Source organism: Mauremys reevesii, linkage group 15, assembly GCF_016161935.1.
Source record: "Mauremys reevesii isolate NIE-2019 linkage group 15, ASM1616193v1, whole genome shotgun sequence".
NCBI classification, from domain to species: Eukaryota; Metazoa; Chordata; order Testudines; family Geoemydidae; genus Mauremys; species Mauremys reevesii.
This window is the reverse complement of record NC_052637.1, coordinates 21,446,434-21,466,769: the sequence shown is the minus strand read 5'-3', so window position 1 is coordinate 21,466,769 and position 20,336 is coordinate 21,446,434. Positions and strand designations below refer to the sequence as shown.

General features: G+C 49.9%; 1 protein-coding gene across 1 annotated transcript in view; it reads left to right on the top strand.

Moving 5' to 3' along the window:
* The first annotated feature begins 7,328 nt into the window (after positions 1-7,328).
* The window catches only part of SHISA6 (shisa family member 6), a 368,918-nt gene continuing 355,910 nt past the window's right edge, over positions 7,329-20,336 (top strand). The window contains exon 1 of the mRNA XM_039502346.1: positions 7,329-7,713. Coding sequence (XP_039358280.1) covers positions 7,700-7,713 — 14 coding nt within the window. The 5' untranslated portion in view covers positions 7,329-7,699. The remainder of the gene's footprint in view (positions 7,714-20,336) is intronic.

Sequence of the window (20,336 nt, the reverse complement as noted above, 5' to 3'; positions counted from 1 at the left end):
TAGGGTCAAACACAGTGTCCGCGGGTCAGGGCATAGCTTTGCAATCTACTCACCCCACCCCCCACCCACCCCCAGAAGCGAAAGGTAAAACAATCCTCTGACTCTTTTACATGTCACCCTATCTTTACTGAATGCTGCAGATAGACGCGATAGTGCAGCACTCAACACCAACATCCTTGTTTCCCGCCATGGGCGGCTGATGGTACAATATGATGGAAATCCATCCTCATCATCAGCATAAGCTGATCGTACAAAAAGCTGGAAATCCATCCTCATCATCAGCCTATTGGCCCTAATTTTTTCTGGTGGATGGATGGTGCAATATGGCTGGTAACCATCCTCATCATAGCAACAGGGGGCTGAGCTCCATCAGCCCCACCCTTCATGTGTAAAGAAAAGATTCAGTTGCCCTGGACTAGCAGTGGGATGCTGGGCTTCTCTCCTACACACTGCTTAATGTCCTGTCTGGACTATCATAGCAGCTGGAGGCTGCCTTCCACTCATTTCTCACTAACAAGTCAGTGTGTCTTATTCCTGCATTCTTTATTAATTCATCACACAAGTGGGGGGACAATGCTATGGTAGCCAAGAAAGGCTGGAATCAACAGATGGGGTTGTTACAGGAGCACCCCCTGTGAATAGCATACAGATAATAATTTCTGCAGGCTCTGACACAGAGCAGCTGTGCTCTCTGGTTCTATGATACGGTGGTTCTCTAGCACACTTGCCTATATTAGGCAGCACTGATTCTATTTTTAGATACCAAAAGGAGGGATTGACTCAGGAGTCATTCCCAATTTTTTTGCGCCCCTGGCTGATCAGCCAGGGCACTTATGACAGCAGCTAATGGTACAAGACGATGGAAGGTGCAATATGGCTAATAACCAATCTTGGCTTTTTGCGCCCTGGCTGATTGGCCAGGGCACTAGCAGCAAATGGTACAAAAGGACTGGTAGCCATGATCATCCTCAGTTCCAGTTTATGGAAGGGTTTGGATGGTGCAATATGGCTAGTAACCATCTCTGCTGTCATGCAAAAGCAAAAGCATGCTTCTGTGTAGCGCTGCTGAATCGCCTCTGTGAGCGGCATCTAGTACACATACGGTGAGAGTCACAAACTGCAAAACAAGCTCCATGATTGCCATGCTATGGCATCTGCCAGGGCAATCCAGGGGAAAAAGTCGCGAAATGCTTGTCTGCCGTTGCTTTCACAGACGAAGGAGTGACTGACGACATTTACCCAGAACCACCCGCGACAATGATTTTTGCCCCATCAGGCACTGGGATCTCAACCCGTAGAAGTTCCAAGTGAGTAGTCTTAGAGAGCAGGAAATAAAGGGATAGCTAGCCTAGGCTACATTTTAAATGTTTCACCTTGGAAATGACAGGCTCACTGTGACGAATGGTGCCGATTTAATGTGTTTAGTGGATCTGCACTTTCCTTTTATAAAATCTGTTTTACAAAACCGGTTTATGCAAATTCGGAATAGTCCCGTAGTGTAGACGTACCCGAGGTTTCCTGCTTCAGCCTCAGCAAGAGTCTTCAATCAGTGACAGGTACAGTTCCTGACAATCCAAAGTTCACGGAGGCAAGGAAACACCCAAGTGAAAGCAATGCCAGCTGTTACTTACAGCTGGAGTCTAATGTGCAGCCAGACCTTTGAACAAGAACAGAACACTGAAGTTCCCTGGGTAGGAAACAAAATAAAACAAACAAACTACTTGCAAACAGCTGAGGCAGGGACCTGACCGAAAGCCCATGCTTTTCCACAGGCTTTGGATCAGGGCCCTGGAGCTTGGAGGAGCTAGGTGTTGGAGCAATGGAGTTCTGTGAAGTAGGAGTGGCAGCCTGGCATTAGGTTTCAACCCCTAAAAAATGACAATCTGGGGTGGAGGAGGCTCCAAGTGGGAGAGGAAATGCTGGCCCAGCTGCAGATCCTGTATCGAACCCCAGGTAGCAATGGGTGCAGGAAAGCAGAGCTACAGCCATGATTATCTTACCTAAACCATCCCTCTCACAGCAGAGCCTGTTCTGGGCTCCAGGACCCTGATTGTAGGGTCATTTCCTCTTATGAGCACATCAGCCATTTTCCTTGTAATCTGCAGGTTCTGGTGGGTACTGCTGTGAGTCTGAGGGAAAGGTCCGAGCTACGGAATCTGATATTTGCTTTGGGAAACCAATGCTAGGTAAGGATCTCCCAGTCCCATTCTGGGAATGTTTCACCAGACCCTGTTCCTTAGGGGAACTGTGTCTTTGCACAGAAAATGTTTATCCAGCTGCTTCCCTGCTCAGACCCTTGGCTCAGAGCAGGCCAAGGAGACTGTTGAGGAAGCTTTTGGGAGCAGCACATTTTTTTTTAACATTTTTATCATTTTAAGTGGGAGAGGACAAGGCAAATACACCTGGAGGTTTGGCTCATCACCCGTTTTAATTTGCATTACAGTAGCATGTAGGGGCCCGATCTTGGACCAAGGGCCTGCTCTGCTGGGTGTTGGATAGACACATAAGAGGAAGGCCAGTCCCTGCCCTGAGAAGCCTGGGTACCTCAGGAGGGAACACTCAGCAAAGTCAATGCTGTGCTTTGTGGGACATTTCTGGTGCCTTTGTGGCATTTGGCACTGGAGCAGAACAAGCATCAGTGACATGGTTTCTTGGGAACCGTGAACCTAATGGATCCTGCAGACCTGTCCATGGAGGCTGTCCTCCGAACATAGAGCTCCTTGCACAGGTGGAAGGGGATGCCACTATGCCCCACAGTTCAGGACAATGCAGAGGGATCTCCAAGGGGGGCAGGCTCAGTGAACATGGAGAAGAGGTGGAGGGGAGGGGTGGGTACACATTGCACCCTCAACCGCACAGGGAATTCATAGAAAAGATAATGCAGGAGAGTCCCTCCATGCTGGGCGATGGGTGTGGAGAGGTGGGGGACAACCATAGGCTGAGGATCCTTTGCAGCTCTGATGGAGCTGGAAGCGGTGGGGTCACAATACCTTTTGGGGGAGTCTTGCATCAGCAGGACTCCCTGCTTCTCCCCCAGGGGGTCAGGAAGAGGTAACCTGCCTCCCCACCTTCAAGAGGAGGACTTGGAGGAAACTCCATAATGGGAATCTACCTTCCCCCTGCCCCTCCTGGGGGTATTGCTGCAGGAGGGGATGATCTGGACACATGGTAGGCAAGACTCAGGCTTGTGATTTCAGTCTTCATTAGTCTGGTCTTTTCTGAGAGAGCCAGTGAGCCAAATTCAGAAGTGATACAAAAGGTGGTATAAGGTAGATTGACTACACCAGTGCTTCCACTTCATTCCCCTAGACTCCCTCAGACCTCAGCAAATAGGTCAATGTGGGAGAGGGGCCTAGCTTACATCCCCTTATGCAGCATCACTGCTGAATTTGGCCCAGGTTAGAGCAGGGAACTGGCAGTCTGCACTGCTGGGTTTCCTAACAACTGCTTTGCCAGTGACTCACTTTGTGATGTTAGCCAGGTCATTTAACCTGTCTGGACCTTAGTTACCTACTGGGAATATGTGTATAAGTCTTGTTAAAAAAATAAAACATCCTCCCAATTTCTACAATACTCATCTCAACCCTGTAGCAGAGCTTGTGCAAGATTCAGAGCCTGATTCTCCATGGCCTTATATCCCATATAAATCTTTACAACTGTGCAATGTGGGTGTAAAATGCTATCCCCCTGATCCATGGATGTTACACACCCATGATGCCCAGGGAAAATGACATATAAATTGGGATCTACCAAATTCACAGTCCATTTTGGTCAATTTCATGGTCATAGGACTTTACAAATAATAAATTTCATGATTTCAGATATTTCAATCTGAAATGTCATGGTGTTGTAACTGTAGGAGTCCTGACCCAAAAGGGTGTTGTGGAGGGTTGTCACAAGGTTATTGCAGGGGTGTCATGCCTACTGCCACCCTCACTTCTATGCTGCTGCTGGCAGTGCTCCCTTCAGAGCTGGGTGGCTGGAGAGCAGCGACTGCTGGCTGGGCGCCCAGCTCTGAAGGCAGTGCTGCCACCAGCAGCAGTGCAGAAGTAAGGATGGCATGATATGGTATTACCACCCTTACTTCTGTGCTGTTGCCTTCGGAACTGGGCCCTCAACCAGCAGCCACCGCTCTCCAGCTCTGAAGGCAACAGTGCAGAAGTAGGGATGGCACAGTATAGTAGTATTGCCAATCTTACTTCTGCACTGCTGCTGGCAGGGTGCTGCCTTCAGAGCTGGGTGCCTGGCCAGCAGCTGCCACTCTCAGACCACCCAACTCTGAAGGCAGTGCCAAAGTAAGGTTGGTAACACCATGATCCCCTTACAATAACTGTGTGACTCCTCCATGACCCCCTTTTGGGACGGGACCACCAGTTTGAGAAACACCAGTTTCTGTATAGTATAAGGTAAAAGTGCACAAAAGACCAGATTTCACGGGAAGACCAGATTTCATGGCCGTGAATTTGGTAGGGCCCTGCATATAAAGTATGAGGCCATGGGGAATGAATCTTCTGGACTTTTTCTAAGCATCCTCCCCTCTCTCTCACCATTCTCTTCCTCCTTCTCTCCAACAGAGGACTGATTGCTTGTGTACAGTTCTTGGGATAGCACTTCAGTTCCACTATACACTGTGTTTCTCTTTGTTATGATTCTCTCCAGTGTCCTCTGAGTGCCCTTAAAGCTGCTGATTTCTTTTGCATCTTAAGAAAATATTTTAAAGGTGTCTGAATTAGTTTTCAATGGGGGGAAAGATCAACTTTTGGTACAGGCACAACGTCAATGACCTAGTCAGAGCAAATTCTGAGGAGGGGACTGGATGGCTCCTGAGGATGGAAATAGGATACAAACCCTCTCACCTCTAAGTTCTGCCTTGGTCACAGTCATGATTGCTGTGCAATGGCCTGTATGGACACCGTTGGGGATTCAATTCACATTCTCCAAGGGCAGGTTTCTCCAGTACAAAACCATAGTTGGGGCCCTTCTTAACTCTCAGAGGGCAAGCCAAGGGCATGGGCACCACATTCCAGTGTCACATCACACAGAAACACTACCCCCTCCCCTGCCCCTCTCTCGTCAGGATGACACAAACTGATGGGTGGAGGTGGGGAAGCTTGACTTGCTGCTGCTGCCCATGTCACACCTATTCTGAGGCCATCAGTATCCTGAGCTGTCAATCCAGCATTTCCACTGGCACTAAGGGGTCTCTTACTATGATGGATAAATCCAGTAATACAGGTTGGCTTGGGAAGGCTCCCACTAGACCAGTAATGACATTGGCTCCTATCAGAACAGAAATCCACAGGGCCAATAATAGTTTGCAATGAAAGGAGTTTAGTGCTGGCAAACCCCCAGCAGGTGCCCTCAAGGAACAAGGTGAGGAGCAATCTGAGCTTCTCCCAGCAGCCGCCCTCCCCATGACTAGGGGAAGCCCAAAGCACAGTCCTCATCTCCACTCAACCCATGGCCTTCCAGCTGAGGTTGCCAACACACTGCGGTGGGGGTACCTGTCCATCGGGAACTAAACCAGCAAGGGGCAGAGGGTCCCACCCAGCCCCAGTGGGAAATGACCTCCAGTGACTGGTAACTGTCAGCCACCCATCCCCTCACAGCCTCCCTGCTCTGGTTGGCTGGGCACGGGTGTGCAAGACCCTGTCCTGTGCAGCGTGTCTCCAGTCCAGGGGGTCACCGCGGGCTCCAGCCCAGCCCCGGCCCCTCCTCCCATGCCCAGGTGGTCAGGGCAAGCCCCGGGTGCGCGCGGATCTCTCTCCCCACCTGCCCTCCCAGCGCTGCACAGCCCGGACCCCGGGACAGCCCCTCGAGCCAGGCTGCGCACCGGGAGCCTGTGGCTGCCCCGACACCGCTCTGCCGGGACAGGCGCCCCCGGGGGGAGCCCAGAGCCCGGGCAGGGGACCCCCGGGGCGCGCGCTGCCCCGGCCCGGCCGCTGCACCTGGGCCCATGTTTATTAAGCAGCGCCCCGTGGGCCGGTGACGCGAGCCCGGAGTGATGTCAGGAGCGAGCCTGGCAGCGGTGGGCGGACCTAAGGCTGGGCGCTCGGCTCCGCTCCCGCCTGTAGCGCAGGCAGCCGCCCGCTCCCCCCGCCACTCGCCGCCGAGCCGAGCCCGCTGCAGTCCTCTCCGGGCGGCATGGTAAGCGGGGCGCGGGCTCTGCCCGGGCGGGCTGCAGGGGGGAGCCGAGCCTGCCCCCGCGGCTGGCAGGGGCACTGCGGGGCGCCCGCGGGCGGCGAGCCAGGGGATCCCCCGGTCGGGCATCCTCCGCCCCGCGCTGCCGAGCCCCGCGCCTCAGGCACCGGTTTCTGCCGCCTCCCCCTGCCCCTAACTACCCCGTCTACCTGCCCTGCCTCCCGCCCCAGCTCACCCTCCCCTCCCCACCACAGCACCCTCGTGCCCCGCACACCCCGCCTGCCTTTGGCCCCGGCCCCTGCCTCCCCAGGCTCTGCACCCACCAGCTCCCCCTGCATCTAGCACCCCCCTAACCCCGTCTCCTCCTGCATCTAGCACCCCCTGCCCCCGTCTGTCCCCCGCCCTTCCGCTCTGAATCCCCCCATCCCGCAGCCCCCTCTCCTCAGTGCGGAGTCCTCCCTGGGGCAGGGCTGGGTCCCCTCATTCCCCCCCGGTGCCTCGTGGTGACAGCTCCTGTTCTCTGCCTCTTTCCCCCTTGTAGCTTCCCAGATCCTCCACCGGCTCCCCTGGTTCCCGGCTCCCCAGCTCCCCCCCGGACCCGCAGATCCCGCTCTGTGACCGTCCCCGCCCCCGGCTCTGACTTTCCACCTCCCCCGGTCTGACCACCCCGGTCTCTGACCCCCTCTCCCGTCTCTCCCCAGCCCGTGGCCCGAGGAGCAGCTGCCGGGACTGGACGCGCCGATCTCCGCGGAGCAGCCGGCCAGGGCTCCGGCCAGCGCCTCTCGCTTCCTGCCGGGATGAAGGGGCTTCTCCAGCGCGGGGCGTCGGAGCCTGGCGCCCGCCCGTGAAGCGCCGAGGCCGGGCGGCGGCACCTGCTGTGCCCGGGTCCCCCCATGGGGCGGCGGCGCCGGGGCCCCTGATCGCTCCGCCCGCTCCTCCCGCCGACCGGCCCGCGCCGCCCAGCTCCCCGCCATGGGCCGCCTGCCGCTGCTGCTGCTGGTCCTGCAGCTGCTGGCCCTGCTGCTGGCCGCGCCCGCCGCCGGGCCCCCGGGCCAAGGGCAACCGGACGCAGGGCGCGGCCCGCCGGCCGCCCCGCCCGCCCAAGGAGCTGAACCAGACGCTGGCCGGGCCCGCGGCGGCGGCGGCGCCCGGGGCGGCGAGCGGGGGCGGCGGCGGCGGGACGGCCCCGGGCCCGGCGTACGAGACGTGCTGGGGCTACTACGACGTGAGCGGGCAGTGGGACAAGGAGTTCGAGTGCAACAACAGCCAGAGCGGGTTCCGCTACTGCTGCGGCACCTGCTACTACCGCTTCTGCTGCAACAAGCGCGCCGAGAAGCTCGACCAGGGCCAGTGCCGCAACTACCAGAGCCCCGGCTGGATCACCACGCCCGGCCTGCGCCCCGCGCCGCCGGACGGCAGCCAGCCCGACAAGTACGACCCGGCCAAGGACAGCACCAACGCCACGGTCTACATCTCCTGCGGCGCCGTGGCCTTCGTGCTGGTGGCCGGCGTCTTCGCCAAGGTGGCCTACGACAAGGCGCGGCGCCCGCCCCGGGAGATGAACATCCACAGGTGAGAGCCCGCGTCTGGGACACCCCCAGTCCCCCGCAGCCCGCCCCCTCCAGGACACCCCCAGTCCCCACACAGCCCACCCTGGGAGATGACTACATACAGGGGAGAGCCCTCCTCCCGCCCCATTGGGGACACCCTCTGCCCCCCACCTCTGCCTCTGTCTTTTGTAGAACACCCCCAGTCCCCACACAGCCTGCCCCCAGAGATGAACATCTGCCAGTGAGAGCCCCTCCCATGCTGGGACATCCCTCCGTGACACCCTCTGGCACCCATGCAGCCCACCCTGGGAGATAAACATCCACAGGTGAGATCCCACCTGTCCTTCCAGGACAGTGCCACACAGCCCACCCTGGGTGATGAACATCCAAAGGTGAGACCCCCACGGGACACTCCCCCAGCCTCCATTACAGCCTGCTCTCTTCAGAACACCCCCTAACCCTCCAAACAGCCAGCTCCCCTCTGGGACAGCCTCCAACACAGTCCATCCCCTCTAGGACACCCTGTAGCTCCCCACATAGTCCACCCTGGGAGATGAACATCCACAGGGGAGTACCCTCCCTCATAGTCTGGCTCCTCCAGGATGCCCCCCTCTGGGATACCCCTAATTCACGCGCACACACACAGCCTGCTCCCACCGGGACACCCCTCCCCCAACCTCACCCTGGAGATGATTGTCCACTGTTCAGAACCCCCGCACCAGCTATAGGGGGAACCCACCCCAGCCCTCCCTCCACAAAGCATACCCCAGAGATGATCAGCCGGAGGTGAGACCCCAGGCCAAAGGAACTACTCCTCTCTGCCCCCTCCGGGATACCCACCAGCTGGGATACACTTACCCTAAGGCCCCCAGCCTGCCCTGGGGTTGAACATCTGCAGCTCAGAGACACCCCACCCCTTCCCACTGATACACACACCCTCACCTGTCCCCCCGTCCCCCCCCACCAGGACTCCCTGCCCTCTCTGGAGAATGAACATGCACAGGTGAGAGAGGCAGTGACAGCCATGGGGAGGGGTAGACCTCTCACTCCCCACCTCCCACCCTTCCATGTGCCCCAGCAGATGAACGCACTCAGATGTGGGGCACTCTTCATCCTTTGAGGGACTCACAGCCCCGTGCCCTAGGGCACTCTCCTCTCTGCTGCCACTCATCCCACTCCCCTCTGCTTGTCATTTAGCACCCGGGCTCCTGGACAGTTCCCCCCACATACTACTCAGCCAGGCCCCTGGCTGCAAAGTCCAGTGCCCTGGCCCCTGCACACAGGCTCAGCCTCTCCTGTCCTCTCCACCCTGCAGGTCTGTCCACGGCTCCCACCTTTGAAGAGCTGTCTTCTCTCCTTCTGGCCCTCTCCCTGTGCCTTTCTCTGCACCCTCTTACCCCCATGTTCTAGGGTACACTAGGCTCCGAACAACTAAGCCCAAATTTTCTGGCTGGGCCACTGAAAAATTCTCCCCTTGGCCCCTACACTGTCCCGAGCCTGCTGTCAGGTACACTGTCAGGACATTAAAGTGAGGAGTTACAAAAGCAACAACTGGCCTGTTCCCACTTTGCCTCTTAGCAAATCCCCCTGACAGAGATTCCAAAATAGCATGTGGGGGCAAATAGTGTCAGGGGATTTTCCAAATAACTCAAGCTACAGGTCCTGTCCTGGAGGGTGTGGGGGGGAGTTAGGGAGGTATCTTAGTATAATTTTTATTTTAAAATATTACATGCTTAATGCTTTTAATAGAGAAACTGTAGGAAACAAATTTAATACGTTGGGGTGGTGCTTAATATAAGTCCATTTGGAAATATAAAGGTCAGATTTCCATGTCACTTTTCCTTATGGAATGTCCCTAGCTGATTTCAATTTCTGGTGAGCTAGTACCTTAGAATGTTGTCTAGTGCTGGAACTTTGCATGTTCCTAGAGTTCCCAAATATAAACTTGAAAACAGTGGGACGCTACTTCTGAAAAATGCATTGGAACACACTCTCATGGGAAGAAGCAAGTGTCTTTGGCAGATAATGCTTAATTTAAATCATCTTAATTAAAAATTCATTTACTGTGTCTATCAAAAAACCCTGACCACATTTTAAAGGCTGAAATAAAAATGTGAACCACATAGTTTGGGGAGTGGAAATTTTAGCTTCTTACGCAGAGAAAAAAATGTAAAGCGGCACAAAGAGGAGTTCTGTATTTGATAGGAGTTTAAAATAAAATAAATCTTCTCTCTCTAACTGTCTCTCATACATAAACTCTGAGATCCAATTTCTCAGCTGGCGTACATTGCCATAGCTCCAATGAAGTCAACAAAGCTATCCTGATTCACACCTGCTGAGGAGCCCCCAACCAAAAACTTGTCTGAGAAAGGAAAAGCTTTGCATTATTAAGTAAGTTGCAGTGTCTGAATTTGAGCACAGATCCTTTGGTTCTAATTGTTGAACTTTGGTCATTTGTGTCTGTACAATACAGGGGTTCCAAAAGCAGTCGCAGCAGGAATAGAGTCTTGTACTGTATATTTGTTTCTAGGAGGACTAGATCATCAACTGCAGTACATTGCGTAGCTCCATTGGCTTCAGCACAGCTATGCCCGTTTATGCCAGCTAAAGCAATCGGCAATTTATAAATGTAGGGCATGATCCAACTCCCATTAGTGAGTCCCCTTTACTTTAGGGGATGTGGACTTGGGCCCCAATAATGGTCTATCTTCCCACTAACTGGAGGTGTTTTGAAATCCAACGCTTCCCCCGACGTTATTTGTGCTAGTGTACCCGTTGGAATGATAGGCAGTATTGCTAGACTTGTCTAAGTTATTCTTGTCATTTCCATTCCTTTGATGCCTCCTTTGCTTTATTTAGATAAGTACTGGTAAAAATGAATCACCTGCGTGTGGATGAGGAGTATGAATGGCAGATTGAGTGCTTGAAAAGCTTGATTTCCAGTGCATTTTAAAGAACTGTTTGACTGTTATTATTATAATGTGGTAGCTGATAAAGATTATACCTCTCATAGATGTTTAACCTAAATTTGATCAACATGGCACACTGGTTTAAATATTATGAAGCATATCTCCAACTGATAGGGGGATGCATGGTCTATGGAATTTTGCTGTTTGCATCCTAAACATAACGTAAACTTATAGAATAGAACTGTGCACCTTTTGTCCCTGAGAACTACAGCTGAATAATGGGAATAGCGAGGAAAAAAACAATGTAGTCAGGTATATACATACATTTGGGGCCATGTCAATCTGAGTTGTGTTTAACATCTGGAATAATGCACTGGACAGATGTCAGTTTACATTATATATTAGGGTGTGCATCCCACCAAAATCTTCTGAGTGAGGTGAATGACAGTTTAAACAGAAATCAGAACCTTCCCAGAAATTGCTCAAGATGGGCCCAATTCTGCCCCACTGAAGTCAATGACAAGAATCCCATTGACTTCAACAGGAGCAGGATCAAACCTGAAAATACAATTTGCAATGAAAAGCTACAGAGGGTGGTTTAACAGAGCGGTGTGGAGATGCCATGTGAGAACTGAGAAAGTTCTCAGCTATCTTTTCCAGCAGCAGTATTAGCCCATTTAAAAGAAGCTTTTCTGTAGCTATCGGGCTCATGTGTGGCTTTGGATAGAATGGCTGGTTTATGCATGCATCACTACCATAAGAAACAAGCAGCTGACTCTTCATTGGGCTATATGCATGTGCATCTCACAACTGAAAATTTGATTTTGTTTTTTTTTATACCCCAGGATGATACCAGTAAAGTAATTAGTGGTGCCTCTGTGGTTTTCAAATAAGCAAGAACAATGACAATATTATGGTTGATTTGTAAAAATAACATGTATGGATAAGCAGAAGCTAAAATATATCCAAAAACTGTGGAAGCAGTTGGACTATTTCAAATGAGTTGACTTTTAGAATTTTTTAAAATCTTTCTGCCTAACCATGAAAAACTGACTTGTGGCTTGGTCTCACTTCACCACTCTGGAGTTATGCAGTCATCACTAATGCATGGTGTGCTCTAGATATAAACTGCTGCTGATTTCTAACATTTTTGTCTAACCAGTGTTTTTTCTCTTGGATTTCCCTGCAAACACATGTGCAGGGGCGATGGCAGTTTCTTTCTGCATGGGCATTTTTAAATTATATATGGCCGTGTCATCATTTAAATGAAGAGAGCCAGTTACAGAATCCTTGATGACAACAAAATAGGAAGCTCAGTAGTTGTTTTTAAAAGCCAGAATGTGTTTCTGTAGCATATATGGATGACCCAGAATTTCCTCTTCTGGGAGTCATGACCCCAAATCCCCATGTTGTAGTACATAAATAATTCAGTACTAGTAGTATTGCTCCATAACTCCTATTTAGCGTTCAGCAGAAGTAACTGCTCCACTCCTTGCTTCAGGGACATGGCAAAAACTCTTTATATTTCTGTGGCTGGTCTGAGCAATTTACCAGACTGGTATCCTGAGGAGTAAAGCACCTCCTCCACTAGCCAGAGCCGGATAAGAAAGACAAGGGTGGTTATGGATGCACTTGGGTACCAGCAAGGTCCATGCCTTGATAAGAAGCTCAGATCTGCTCTCCCTGCCTCCCCTAACTGCTGAGAAGAAGGGAGACTGCTGGGATTCTACCAGGGTGCTAGCCCTGGATCCTGCTTGGAGGCTCCATCTTTCATATCCACCTCTGGCTACTACATGTCTGATAAATTTGAAGCTCTATTCCATTCTAGTTGCACACATTGACTAGTAACTCAAGAGCCTGCTGCTACTGGGAGAGCATAGGATTGCCACTACTCTACCCATCTTCCATGTCATCTTGACTGGTACAAGGAGGGAAGAGGAGAGATGTTTCTGCTACTCTGCCTCTCCCCACCTCTGTTTTTTTTTTTGCATCCTCCTTTCTATGGATAAATCCAGTGACTGTTTTTATAGCTGTTCATAGCTGTCCCAAGTAGCAGCAGCAGTAACCACAGTGAAATGAACCACTCTCTTGTTAATTTAACTCGTCTGCTTTGAGGCAAAGCTCTGAGCAGCATCAGAGGCACTGGAGCTTTCTGTCTGCAGATTCAGGAAGACTGCACTGTATCATATCAGAGTTGGTTCACTTTTGGAAGGTTTTTTTCATGAGTAAATGATGGGTTAGAGAATTCTCCTAATTCTTACATCCTGCTTGATGGCTTAAGCTTCCATGCTTGTCAGGGAAACCTCTAGTGCATAGGCAGATGGATTTTTCAAGGCCTGTAGCTAATCAATAGGTGAGATGGGTAAAAGTACTCACAGGGTTGGTTTTGCAAAACCCAAGCCAGGATTGGTTCAGATCCAATGTCCAATTATCTGTTCCCTGACAGTTGAAGGACACGGGTTTTGTATATGGTTCTTTAGTCAACATCAGGGGAGCAGCACTTCAAGCCAGGCACGTCCCCAGAGTAGTGAAAGAGAGTTAAGAACACACATCTTTTCAGGTGGATTGTCCAGCTGATTTTATTTCTCTGTCACTTCTGCTCTTTTCTTCCTCTTTCCGCTGAGTTCTTTTTATGCTCTGCTCATTCCACATTCTCCTCTGCTGTGTCTCATTTATCTGACTCACCCGAATATCTCTTATGCACACTCTGTCCTGCTTCCTACTAACTGTTTCCCACTGATGGTGCCTGGTTCCCTTCTTCTCCAAAGGGTCCTACTGCCCTCACTACACTTAGTCCAGTCCTCTCATTCTCCAACTGCCTATTCAGAATTGCCTATTCCCAGCTGCTCACTCCAAAGCCCTACCCTTAAAGGAACATTATGGTTTCAGTATCCCATCCTTTTTGTAAAGAAAATGGTATATCAACCAGAAATCACTGCTTAACTAGCAAAGTAAGGTAAAGTTTGTCACTCAATGTGAACCCTGTTATATTTCACCTTAGTAAATATAACTTTCCTCTCTCACACTTGTACAATAGTAGATGAAATGAAGCTATAGGCCTAAGTCAGTGGAATTAAGTGTTGTGTAAAAAAAAAAAATCACTTGAAATCAGAATCAGGCCCCATATAGGTGTGTTTGTTCATGTGTCCATGTATGAGTAGTTTTTCATTCTGCATCCAGGAGACTTTAAACAGCCACCCATAATCTCTGGTCACAGTTTGCATGGTCCAGTGACTACCGTTTGCCATGGTTTCTCCTCTGCTGCTGCATTCTGAGGAATCGGGCTCTGGTTCCGTAGTGGAAGTTGGTTAACTGCAGCCTCCCTTCCTGAACTTCTCCAAGATGTAGTATCATTTTCTGTAGTAATTCTCAAAGGTCAAGTTCCTGACTCCAGTATTATTCAGGACCCTGATGCCACTTTGTTTTCTTCTGCGATAAACCTGTATGAAGGCTTTGAATGTGCTGTTTCTCCTGTTCTTGACTGCTATATAAGCCTTTGAATCCAATTTACTTCATAAATTACCTGCTCTCTAATTACTATTCTCTACTGCTAATAGCCGATCACCAGGTAACAATGGATTCAAGTTCAGCTTTGGTTTCCAATCATAATGTTTCCTCTGGTATACTGGACTCCTCAAGTTCTTAACTACTAACTGATCTCTGACCCTTTGAGGACCAGAGGCCTTTTAAAATATCTTTTCTAATTCTGAGTGACTTTTGAATCTTCTCTCAGCTATCATGGCAGCTAAAAAAGAGTTTTCTTTTGAATAAGCCTAGTTTTCTTTGCCATGATAGGTCCTATTTTCACACCCCTAAGCTGTGTACACAAAATATCCAAGCAGATATTTGCTGCAAACGTATGTTCAGCCATGCAAATACCTTCTGAGTCATGGAGCTGTATATTCTGCATGCACGGTTACTGTTATGCCCTAGCAGGTCTACTGTACGAGCACAGTATAGACACCTGTCTTCTGAACATTCAATTGGGTATGTGCTTAGGCCCAGATCCACAAAGGTATTTAGGCTCCTAACCTCCATTGATTTCAGTGGAGGTAAGGAGCCTAAATACCTTTGTGGATCTGGGCCTAAGTGTAATTCATGCAGTTTTCATAACCCTGAAGTTTCTTGGAAAGTCTCCTATTCCCTTTCTCCTCCTCTTGGTTTATCTCTTGTACTTCATTGCTCTTCTGTGGAGGGACACTTTTTCAGTTGCTTTGAGTATCTTTTCTAGACATCTGTCACTTTCTTCAGCCATGCCACCTTGTGCTGTGTTCCTTTCAGCTCTCCCGAGCTAGGTAAGGATCTGGTGGGTTAATATTTTGACAGGTGTATTCCAAGGAAAAGGTAGATACTGCAGGAAGTAGTGTTGCTGATACAGTAGGTGGCAGTGTTCTCTCTGACTCAGCACACACATACTACTCCAGAATGCTGCTAGGGAACAGTGCTGCTGGAGCCACTAGTTTGCTGATGAGATGCAAATCTAAAGTCTTATGGCCATCTGTGGTCATTAAGTAGCCCAGGGCACTTTTCTGTGAGAGAGAGGCTATTAGCCCTGGTATCCTGGCCATGTTCCAGCCAATGTAATTGCACTCTGCTGACAAACTCCACCAATAGTTTCAATTTTTCACTTCCTTTCTTAAATTGTTATATAAGGGTGTTGGTCACTGTTACACAGCTGTGTGTGTTTCACTCCAGGGCTAGTAGCATTTTAGTTGAGAGTTTAGTTGTCCTTACCTACGTCACAGTGGTCTCTGGAGGGTAACTGTACTACTTACTATGTATAACACACTTTGAGCTCCTTGGATTGAAGGTGCTATATGTGTTGGCAATATGTCTTGCTCCGCACAGTCGTGCCAGATAGCAGCAGCTGTCCTCATATGAGGAGTGTTTTCCTACCACTGTCCAGCATAGTCATTTCTCTGTTGATTTGCCAGTTTAACTTATTTGCATGTTCACTGCTTCATAATATACAAGAATATTAGTTAGCTATAACCTTACCTAAATGCTTGGTTCTGAGCTCTACCACACCAGTGTAAATTGTGAGTCACTTCCAAATCACATTGGTGTAAAACCAGTGTAAATGAGATCAGGATCTGGCCCTTAGAGGGCCTAAAGTTAAGATTTCGTTCAGATTTATACTTAAAGCGGGGCAAAAATTCTGGAGTTTTACAGTAAATGATTGAATTTGGCAAAGTGACTCTTCAAAGGATAATTGAATTTCCCATGTAAAAGTTTTTTTCAAAGAAAAATATTTACTAACTTTTGCATTGGAAATAGTGAAAACTTCTCCCTTTTGGGAATATTTCCACTTTCCTCTAGCTATACAACTACAGAACCCAGAGACTTCATACACACGTGCTCACACATTAACAACATCTCAAACGTAGTCCACTTTTTTAATTTCAAATACAACATGCAGAGCTCTTTGTCATTCAGGAGATCCTAACTGAGCTATACCAAGGAAAGATGAAAAGACTGCTCAGATGGACCAGCTGTTTCTGTTCTCTGATGCTACAGGAGGCAGCCGTCTCTGGAGCAGAGTTGCAGATTGGGGGTCTCTCACAAGGTGGACTCCAGCTTTCCTCCTCTCTGTTCATTTCCATTCGACCCCAGCCCCTGCTGGTAACCAGGGCTAATGGAGAAGGCATGCAGAAGGGGGATTGGAGTCCAAGTTGTCAGCAATTCACAGCTCCGCTATGGAGGCAGCTGCTCCCTCTGACCAGTCTCCTGTGTTCATTAGATGGGGGTCTCAGTCTGATACAGTGCCCTCAGGAAGCCTGTTGGACTGGGACTCAGCTGCCAGGCTTAAAAAGGGTGAGAGAGGGACCTATGTGGTGAGAGCATGTCAAGGGGAGATTCAGTTAATGTGTGAAATGAGTAGGGTGGGGGAAGTACAGAGCTCAGAGTGGAGTTGGGAAACAGGTCTAGAGAGAAGGGCAAACTGGAAGATCCTGGGCCACCTCCATTGCTGCAGAGCCTGGGTACCAGGCTCCAATGGGCAGCCAAGCACCATAACCATTGCAGAGAGGTGGTTCATTTTTATGCTGGTTTGTTGTGATCCATGAAAATGAACAATCATAAAACTGCACTCTAAACATTATAAAGGGCATCTCCCAGCCATCATTAGCAATCTGATCCCATAGGTCACTTCTGCCATACACCAGTACAAACCTGTGTACTGTGTGATCTCTGAAAGTCCTCCTCTATGCTTCCAATAAATCACATGATAATATAATCAGAAAACATGGTCAAATGGGGTAGAAGGAAGGGAGCTGAGACCCAGGAAGGGAGCTGATTAGAGGAGTGTAGCTGTGGTGTTAAATGACTGATTTGCTCATCCCCTGGCTTTTCATGGTGTGCGCTGGTGAGCCATGCAGTCTGGCTGCCTTAGCACTAAGAGGACCGGTTCTGAAGAGCTCTCATCTGAAGGAGCCATGCAGACGAAGGTCTCTGGGGTTCCTTGGGTCTGGTTCTGCTCTCAGTCTGCAGAAACTTCACTGAAGTCACTGGTTCAGTCAGGCCCGTAGTACCTACAGCCTGTGTGGAGGAGGAAGGGCTCCTATGACTCTGCCAAGTTTCAAGCCGTGGAGCCAGATCCTCGGGTGGTATAAATTTGTGTTGCTGCTGATGTCAGTGTTGCTATGCTGACATATAGTCTCCGTAACTGGCCCAAGCAGCCCCAAACCCAAACACATGCAGTGAGCTAAGGATCCACCCCGCCTCTTGCGTGGATTTCACCCCCTGTGCTCTTTCTGTTGTCATGTTTGAGTCAGTGTCTTCTCTTCCAGCCTCTGCGCCTTGTGTTTTTCCTTTTGTTCTGTTTTTCCCTTCCTTCAGCTCAGGGCACTTCCTCTCTGTGGTCCTTGCCTTCCCCTGCCTCAGTTGATACTAGCACTGTCTGTTCCTTGCTTTTCTCCTCCTCAGGGGATCGCTGCAGGATCATTACGGTTTTTCCACTTCACTGCTCTCCTGCACATTCCCACCCTTCTTGGGATTGGGCAGTTCCGACATCCTTTCCTTTTCCTTCTTAAAGGGACAGGCTCCAGCAGCCATAGTCATCTTTGTTCACCCCCCACCTCCCACCCCTGGGTTTCCTTCCAAAGAAGCTCTCAGCTACACCAGTCTAAATCGAAAGTAACGCCAGTGACTTGCTGTTCTGGAATTATGCTGGTGTAACTGACAGCAGGATCTAACCTGCGCTTTCTTTAAGGAATTCGGACAATTCTGTACTAGACCTACCAGTACTAGGTCTGGATCCTGCTCTTGGTTACACCAGTGTAAAACCAGAATCATTCTCTTGATGACAGTGGAGTCAGGCCAGATTTACATTGGGGTAGCTAAGAGCAGAATTTGGTCCCTAATGATCTCACTTCAATCGAGTGCTAATAAAAGCTATGTCATAGACCATCCTCTCAGGATATGATTGTGCAGTTACGCAACTCTGACTATCCCATCTGCTGCACTAAAGGTAAAGCATCCTGCTGAGCAAGACTTGTTGTTCTGATATCAAACGGCATTGGCATGAAAAGTCTTTTACGATGCTTCATACCCTGATTCTGCATCCCTCACTCAGATGAGAAGGATGCATTTGATTGCAGTGGGACTAATCACATGATAAGGGCAGTAAGAGCAAGTATTTACAGCTCCTTCCATTACCCTTCTTGTAGCTTTTACAGTGGGAAAGTATACAGCTAAAATAGAGCTATTTACATGGTGCCAAATTCATCCTCAGTCTGACTGCACTAGAGATACAGCAGGGAGAAGCTTAGCCCATGGTGCGGTTTATGAGGAATAATTTTGATCACACACAACATTACAGATGAATTAAAAAGCAACTAATCAGCACATGCAGAGGTTGTACTTGTAGCTCTGCCTATTTAATTCTGGTTTGATGGTATCAAGAGCTTTTCCTCATCCTCCCAGGAGGTAAGGAAGAGCAATGAGTGGTAAACATTTAGAGCAGCCCATTCTGTTTGGAGTGGGCACTTTTTGGCAGGTTGCTTCTTCATTCATGCTTATCCAAGATCATTTTAGTCCCAGTACACTTCGGATCCCAGGCGTCTTCCGACGGTTGTGTTTAGCTTCTCTAACATAGACTTTGAAGGTGCAACCAAATGAAAAGAAGACCTCATTTCCCTGACTGGAACTTCCAGTTTCTTCATTTCTTTTCAGTGTAAAAGCCTCTGTTTTTCTAGCCTGAGGCTGGCTGCATTGTACTGTACAGGTTTCCCCCTGTTTTGCTGCAACTGTTTTGCTCATTCACTGTTACTATTCCTTCAGGATGGAAACTAATAAAGGATTACAGCTGAATGCTCTTCCTCACATAGCATATGAGTTTGCTTTGTACTTACAGTCAGGATTAGGGATTTCAGCTCCTGGTTGGAGCTGAGGAGCAGCTGTGCATGGCTTTCTTGGAAACGATTCACACACCAGACTAGATTCCCAACACGTGGCTTAGCGCTCACCCAGAGGAGCTGACGTAGTCTTCTGGTTCAGGTAGACAGTGACTGAGAGGGTTGGGCGCTTCTTACTGACTCAGATCCCTTTGGAGAATATTCACTTTAATTGCCTCAATTAGTTTTAGGGAATCAAAGCAAACTCTCCATCTTGGAGGCTGGGCAGCCCCATTCCTAGTGCTCAGTCGAACACCGAATACTGGCTCTGAGTAAGAATAGCACCAGCAACAAGAGTATTGAGAGAAACAACGTGTCCTGTACTGTGATAGGGCGTCACCCCTGCTCCCTCCACTGTGCTAGCGTGCCCAGATTCTGCTCCCTGTGTGTCATCTTCTCGCACTCTGTGCTTTCTCCCACACGGCCCCCTCTGAGCTCCTCTGCCCTCTTCTGCTGTTTCACCTTTAGAGAATTGAGCTGACCTGTATGCACCTTGCCTCCTGGGGTTCATAGGTGCTGGAACTAGGGGTGCTGCCACACTCCCTGGTTTGAGTAGTAATAACAACCCAAATACGTTGTTTCTGCCTTCAGCATTCCACTATAAAAATTGTTCCAGCACCACTGCTTGTGTTCCCCATCTCCTGACCTCTGTCTGTCTTGGGACCATCAGCTCGCTCAGAGCAGGGACCATCCTCCCTGAGTTTTTGGGGCACACCTATCCCAGGGTGAGGGTCACTGCAAATAAACAGCAATAATGTCAAAATCTCTGTGATTGAAAAGTGACTCTTGGCTTTTCCATAGCACAGACACTTTTCTCTAACCAGCCCCTGAATAATCGCTCAGAGACGTGTGCCCGAGGCCCAGTCCTGTGATTCTGGTCGGTGTGGAACAGCCATTGACTTTTTGGGGAGCTCCCTCTGCCCTGGACTTGCAGGATTGGTTCAGAAAGGACAAATCTGGCTCCAGGTCCCCCCGCCCGCCAGCATGCAGGATTGCAAATGCAGTGGGAAGAAATGTTTGCATTGTGCAGCAACAGGGGAGCACCAGTGGGAGGAATGGATCCTCCCCTCAGGAAGGACTCGTGCTCTAATGTTTAAGGCAGGGAAGGGCCTGGGGCCCTGGCTCCTGTTCCCAGTTCTGTCAGTGGCTTGCTGGGTGACCTTGGGCCAGTCACAAAAGGCCATATTGCAATTCATTGTGAATCAGGATTTGGGTGGCCAGTTTGAGACTCCTCAGACCTGGTTTCGAGAGGCTATGAGCACCCACAACTCGGTGTGCAGTCGACAGCAGCCTTGGGCACACCGAACCTTTGAGAAATCAGGCCGTTGGTGTCTGGAGTTGGG